This window comes from Mobula hypostoma, chromosome 8 (assembly GCF_963921235.1).
Source record: "Mobula hypostoma chromosome 8, sMobHyp1.1, whole genome shotgun sequence".
NCBI lineage: Eukaryota > Metazoa > Chordata > Chondrichthyes > Myliobatiformes > Myliobatidae > Mobula > Mobula hypostoma.
In genome coordinates this window covers 110,702,927-110,709,634 of record NC_086104.1, presented here as the reverse complement: position 1 = coordinate 110,709,634, position 6,708 = coordinate 110,702,927, and the positions used below count along the sequence as shown (strand labels likewise).

Below are 6,708 nucleotides of genomic sequence, written 5' to 3'. Positions count from 1 at the left end.
CTGCATGCCCACTTTCAATGACTGGTGTATAATGACACCCAGGTCTCGTTGCACCTCCCCTTTTCCTAATCGGCCACCATTCAGATAATAATCTGTTTTCCTATTTTTGCCACCAAAGTGGATAACCTCACATTTATCCACATTAAATTGCATCTGCCATGAATTTGCCCACTCACCCAACCTATCCAAGTCACTCTGCATCCTCTTAGCATCCTCTTCACAGCTAACACTGCCACCCAGCTTCGTGTCATCCGCAAACTTGGAGATGCTGCATTTAATTCCCTCATGTAGGTCATTAATATATATTGTAAACTGCTGGGGTTACATCCTCAAAAAATTCTATGAGATTCATCAGACATGATTTTCCTTTCACAAATCCATGCTGACTTTGTCCGATGATTTCACCGCTTTCCAAATGTACTGTTATCACATCTTTGATAACTGACTCTAGCATTTTCTCCACTACCGATGTTAGGCTAACCAGTCTATAATTCCCCGGTTTCTCTCTCCCTCCTTTTTTAAAAAGTGGGGTTACATTAGCCACCCTCCAATCCTCAGGAACTAGTCCAGAATCTAAAGAGTTTTGAAAAATTATCACTAATGCATCCACTATTTCTTGGGCTACTTCCTTAAGCACTCTGGGATGCAGACCATCTGGCCCTGGGGATTTATCTGCCTTCAATCCCTTCAATTTACCTAACACCACTTCCCTAATAACATGTATTTCGCTCAGTTCCTCCATCTCACTGGACCCTCTGTCCCCTACTATTTCTGAAAGATTATTTATGTCCTCCTTAGTAAAGACAGAACCAAAGTAGTTATTCAATTGGTCTGCCATGTCCTTGTTCCCCATAATCAATTCACCTGTTTCTGTCTGTAAGGGACCTACATTTGTCTTAACCAATCTTTTTCTTTTCACATATCTATAAAAGCTTTTACAGTCAGTTTTTATGTTCCCTGCCCGTTTTCTCTCATAATCTTTTTTCCCTTTCCTAATTAAGCCCTTTGTCCTCCTCTGCTGGACTCTGAATTTCTCCCAGTCCTCAGGTGAACAGCTTTTTCTGGCTAATTCTTCAACCAGAAACATTAACTCTGTTTCTCTTCCCTCAGGTTCTATCTAACCTGCTGAGTATTTCCACCATTTTCTAATTTTTTTTTTACTTTAGATTTCCAGAATCTGTGGTTTATCTTGTGATTTTTCTCTTAACCCCTGTCCTCTGAACACCAACCCCTGTCGCAGAAGCAGGAAATAGTTCCTCTTTATTAACCAGTGAGACCTCAGTCAAGTCTCTCCTCAATTGCCTCGACTCCAAGAAGAACACTTCCACGTCCTCTGAGCTCTCTGTGGAGTTGAGCCCTCGTATTCCCTGCATGGATCTGAGGGGACCTCATCAACAGTCAGTGGTCACTTTATTAGCTACACCTGTACACCTGCTCGTTAATGCAAATGTCTAATCAGCCAGTCATATGGCAACAACTCATTGCATAAAAGCATGCATGGTCATGAGGTTCAGTTGTTCAGACCAAACATCAAAATGGAGAAGGAATGTGATCCAAGTGTCTTTGACCATGGAATGATTGTTGATGGCAAACAGGTGATTTGAGTATCTCAGAAACTGCTGATCTGGGATTTTCATGTACAACAGTTTCCAGAGTTTACAGAGAATGGTGCGTGAAACAAGAAACATCCAGTGGGCAGCAGTTCTGTCGGCGAAATCGCCTTGTTAATGAGAGAAGTCAGAGGAGAAGGGGATGGGTTACAGCAGCAGAAGACCATAAATATGCACTCCGTGGTTACGTAATTAGGTACTACAGTATAAAGTGACCACCGTGTGTAACTCAGCTCCTTTGCTGTAATGTAGTGGTGAACTCAAACTGAAACCCAAGTAGCAACGCATTAACACAAGAGATTCTGAAGATGCTGGAAATCCAGAGTAAACCTTAAAATGCTGGAGGAACTCAGCAGGTCAGGCAGCATCTATGAAAGGGAATTAGCAGAGGAAAGGCCAAGACTCCTCACTAGAACTGGAATGGAAGGGGGAAGAAGCCAGAAGTTTCCAGCTTCTTCCCTCTTCCTTTCCCTCCTGATGAAGGATCTTGGTCCAAAACATTGACTGCTTATTCCCAACGCATTAACATTCAGCCAACTTTTTTAATCTATATCTCCAAATAATAAGGCCAAGGGTCCATTAAATTTTCGCGAATAGTTTATGTAGAACAAAAGAAAGTCAGAATACAAAGTGAGATGTGATTGGGATTTCCCATGGGTCTGCTGAATTACTCTGCCAGGGAGAGACATATCCCAGCTCAGTTTCTCCTTTGGTGAATGTGGTAAGGTTGTGATCAAACCCCCAGTGAGATCTGGCGGTCTGCAGAAACACAACTGGACAAGGGTTCATCAGTCCCTACACCAGCAGCTTCATCCTTTACAACTCCTTGAACTTAAGCTCAATACATTGACACATCTCAAATTCCTCATTTAAAATACAGATCAATTCTCAGAGACATTCTCATACTATGTGGCGTTCAAGGATGCATTAAACACTCAACATGGCAAATGGCATCAAAAATGCTTCATATTATCTGGTTTCTGATCTAATTTTGAGGCTATTAAGCCCTGAATACTGATGTTAATCAATCACAAGCAAGTGATGAAATTATCAAGACTATTTCAGACGGGTGAAAGTGAAGGCATTCAGTGAAATGGAAACCTGTATACAGACCAATTACATTTATACTTCAACACCCATCTTCACTGACGCTGGGTCCTTGGCATCGACCAAGTGCAAAATTACTTGCTGGTAGCTTGTCTCTGGAGCCTTTTTGTTACTCCTGCAGGATGAGAGTGACGTTAATGCAGCAACTGGAACATAGCACATGCTAGGTACATGCTGGTGTTTGAACGTGGCTCTCCTTGCCCCTGGGAAGCTGGGTCAGAACTGCCTACTCAACCGTTCTAGACGATGTGCTCCCAGGTGTTCCAGGATTTAGATCCGGTGACAGTGAAGGGACAGGGGTTTACCTCAGGGGTGAGAACCTGACACCACTATTCTTATTCTTTCCGGGGACTGCGGGTTTGGCAAATGCTGTCAGAGTAGATTGGGTGATAGTAAAAGTTAGGGCGTATTCTGGAGTTACGGTATACAGCAAATACTAATTTCAACAGCAACCAGTCCTCAGACCTGGACTTGGATTGAAGACTGAATTCAAAATGCACCGAGAGCAATGGTGTTCTTGGAGCTGCAGAATGGAATTGATTGCAACCACTCCATTTGACCTCAGATGACTGCGTGTGCATGAATGCAGCCTGGAGTCATTGGGAATTAATGTTCTTTTGGGTGTCTGGAGTGTGGGGGTGGAGATGGAGGTGTTTGAAAATTATATGGAATTCAAAGGAAGCATTGTGGATAACATTGTAACCATAGAATTGTCCTGCTGTTAACTTTGATCTTTAGCATATTAAAATGACATGTAAATAGGGTCAGGCAGGCCTCTTCTTCCAAGAGTGTCTCAAGTATGATGCCTGTTGCTTGCTTTACTGAGTGAAGACTTCTATATCCACCAGCGTCAGTGTCACTTGTCCCATTTGCCTGAGTTTGGCGCGTATCCCTCTATACCTTTCCTATCCATATACCCAGGAAGTGTCTTTTAAGTGTTGTTAATATACTTACCTCAACCACTTCCTCTGGCAACTCGTTTCATATACGGACTACGCTGTGGGTGAAATGTTGCTATTAAATCTCTCTTCTCTCTCTTTAAACCTATGCCCTGTAGTTATTGGCTTCCTTTCTCTGGGAAAAAGACTCTATCTATGCCCGTCTTGGCAAATTTTTCTACAGAAGTCGTTTGCCTTCTGGCCTGTGTCTTTACAAGGTGGGTGACTCCAGCCATTATCAATACTCTTCAGAGATTGTCTGCCTGGCATCAGTGGTCATATAACCAGGGCTTGTGATACACACCAGCTGCTCATACGACCATTACCACTTGCTTCCATGGCCTCACGTGACCCTGGGGCTAAGCAGGTGTTACACCTTGACCAAGGGTGACCTGCAGGCTAGAGGAGGGAAGGAGTGCCCTACACCTTCTTTGGTGAAAACATATCACCACCCTGCCACCCAAAAACTCCACTATTAAGGATCATATGTTTGGTACTCCAAGGTGCCTCTGGTCTACAACACTGCACAGGGCCCACACACACACTCAATTATCTGTGAACCTGCTACATCAGTACCAAAGCATCAATGTTGACCCATCACTGAATCCCATTAGATAGTTTTCTGCCTGCTATTGAGACACAGAGCTATGGAAAGGAATTCAATTTCATGTTAATGTAAATCTTTTCTAGCCCAACATCATCTTCCTATAGTAAAGGTAAAGTTCCCTCCCACACCTTGTTTGGTGCATTGGGCACCAACCTTGCTGCTTTTTTGTCTGTTTTATGAGGCCGAGTTGCTAACTGGACACTGAACCCAGCATGGATGGCCTAAAGTAGGGTGAGTAAACACAGTGCACTTTGCCCGTGAACTTTAGGGCCATCTTATGGGATTGTTAGAAAACATTAAACCATTGATTCCATAAGACCACAAGGATAAAGGAACAAAATTAGAACGTTAAGCATATTGAATCTGCTCCACCATTCAATCATGGCTGTTTTTTCCCTCAACTCCACTCTCTTGCCTTCTCTCTGTAACCCTTACCAATTAAGGACCTATAAATTTCTGCCTCAAATACACTCAATGACTTTGCCTCCAGATCAGTCCTTGGCAATGATTTCTATAGATTCACCATCCTCTAATTGAAGAAATTCTTCTCATCTCTGTTCTAAAGGATGTCCTTCTATTGTGAAGCTGTGCCCTTTGGTCCTAGACTCCCTTACTATAGGAAACATCCTCTTTATCTAGAATGCCCACTCTATCTAGGCCTCTTGGTATACTGTTGGTGTCAATGTGATCCCCCTTCAACTTTCAGAATTCCAATGAGTACAGGCCCAGAGCCATCAAAAGCCCCTCATACGTTTAGACCATCATTCTTGTGAACCTCCTCTGGACCCTCTCCAGGGTGAGCAACATCTTTCCTTTAAATATGGAGCCAAAATGCAGCCTGACCAATGCCTTATAAAGCCTCAGCAGTTCAACCTTACTTCTATATTATCACCCTCTCAAAATGATTATCGATCCCCTTAAGTCCCTACCTCTCCCTAAATGTTGCTGCAAGATTCTATCACATTGCTTGGTAACAGTGGCCATGTTTTAATCAACCTGCCCGTGAGCACAGAGAGCCAGCGCAAGGACAACTGGAGTTATAACCATAGTGGACGAGTGCAAACACCTTACCCAGGAGATGTCTTACAGTTTGTGTCTTACAGGAGAAGGGTGCTAAATCCCAAGAATTCAGTATCTGGCTCACAAAGTGATGTTCACTGCCCTCCCTCTTCATCTCCCAGGGTCCCAGTTCCTATGGTCCCTCCCCATTGTCTCATTCCCTGCTAACCTGGGTTCCCAATATCGCCTCCTTCCCTCCCTCTGGGATTCTGAATGCCCCATTCCTCCCTACCTTCTGGGATTACAGTTCCTATTATCCCTCCCCACTCATTGTGACCCCATTCCTTTACTCCCCACCAACCTGGATTCCCAATACCACCTCCATCCCACCCACTGAGATTCTGAATTCCCCATTCAGAAAATTTTAGAAGAAATTTGGTATCCTTCCATATATGTACTTCCTTTTGTAGGCCAAAAATTTAGTTGGTGGGGGTGGGTTCAGGAATAGCGTGGCGAAGGAAGTTGGACAGATTGTGTACCCAAGACACGATAAGCTGACTATGGGACAAAATTGTGTAGAGGGAAGTTCAGGGTGCACATCTGTTGTGAAGCTCGGGTACTCACTGGCTGATGTTCTCAATCTCCTCAATGGTATCGGGTAAAGTCAGCCCCTTCGTCTCAGGTAGGAGAAGCACCAGGCCTCCAGAAATCAGACCAATTACCCCTGGGAATAGACAAACGGGACAAGGAAAGATCAGTGAAAAGCTGAGAAAGGAAGGGCTGTAAAGGACATTCCATTGGTATTGAAACCTCCCCTGTGGAGTTTGTTGGTTCCACACCAACACAATGACACCATGCTACACCATGCTACATGAAGGAAGGACTCAAATTTGGCCTTGGTTAACACTGTATCAGATAGTTCTTAAGGAATCATCCCCTCAAAAGGTTCATCTCCATAGAAAGACCGTCAATGTGATTTTCTTTAAATCTTCTTGGGAAGTTGAAGTGAAAATTCAGGATTTATGGAACATAGAACATCACAGTACAGGCCCTCGGCCCACAATATTGTGCTGACCTTTTAACCTACTCTAAGATCAATCTAATCCTTCCCTCCTACATAGTCGCCCATTTTTCTATTATCTAGGTGCCTATGTAAGAGTTTCTTAAATGCACCTCATGTATTTGCTTCTACAACCATCCCTGGCAAAGTATTCCATGCATCCACCACTCTGTGTAAAAAAAAGCTTACTTCTGACATCCTCCCTATAATTTTCTCCAATCATCTTAAAATTATGCCTCAACTTCTTGGCCATTTCCACCCTGGGAAAAAGTTTCTGGCCATCCACTTGATTTATGCTTCTTATCATTTTGTACACCTCTATCAAGTCACCTCTCATCCTCCTTTGCTCCAAAGAAAAGCCCTTGTCTTCCCTCATAAGACATGCTA

At 43.4% G+C, this 6,708-nt stretch overlaps 1 protein-coding gene across 1 annotated transcript in view; it reads right to left on the bottom strand.

Moving 5' to 3' along the window:
• Window positions 1-697: 697 nt before the first annotated feature.
• The window catches only part of LOC134350841 (solute carrier family 22 member 2-like), a 32,158-nt gene continuing 26,147 nt past the window's right edge, over window positions 698-6,708 (bottom strand). The window contains exons 10-11 of the mRNA XM_063056607.1: window positions 5,886-5,985; window positions 698-2,832 (exon numbers count right to left, since the gene is read on the bottom strand). Coding sequence (XP_062912677.1) covers window positions 2,733-2,832; window positions 5,886-5,985 — 200 coding nt within the window. The 3' untranslated portion in view covers window positions 698-2,732. The remainder of the gene's footprint in view (window positions 2,833-5,885; window positions 5,986-6,708) is intronic.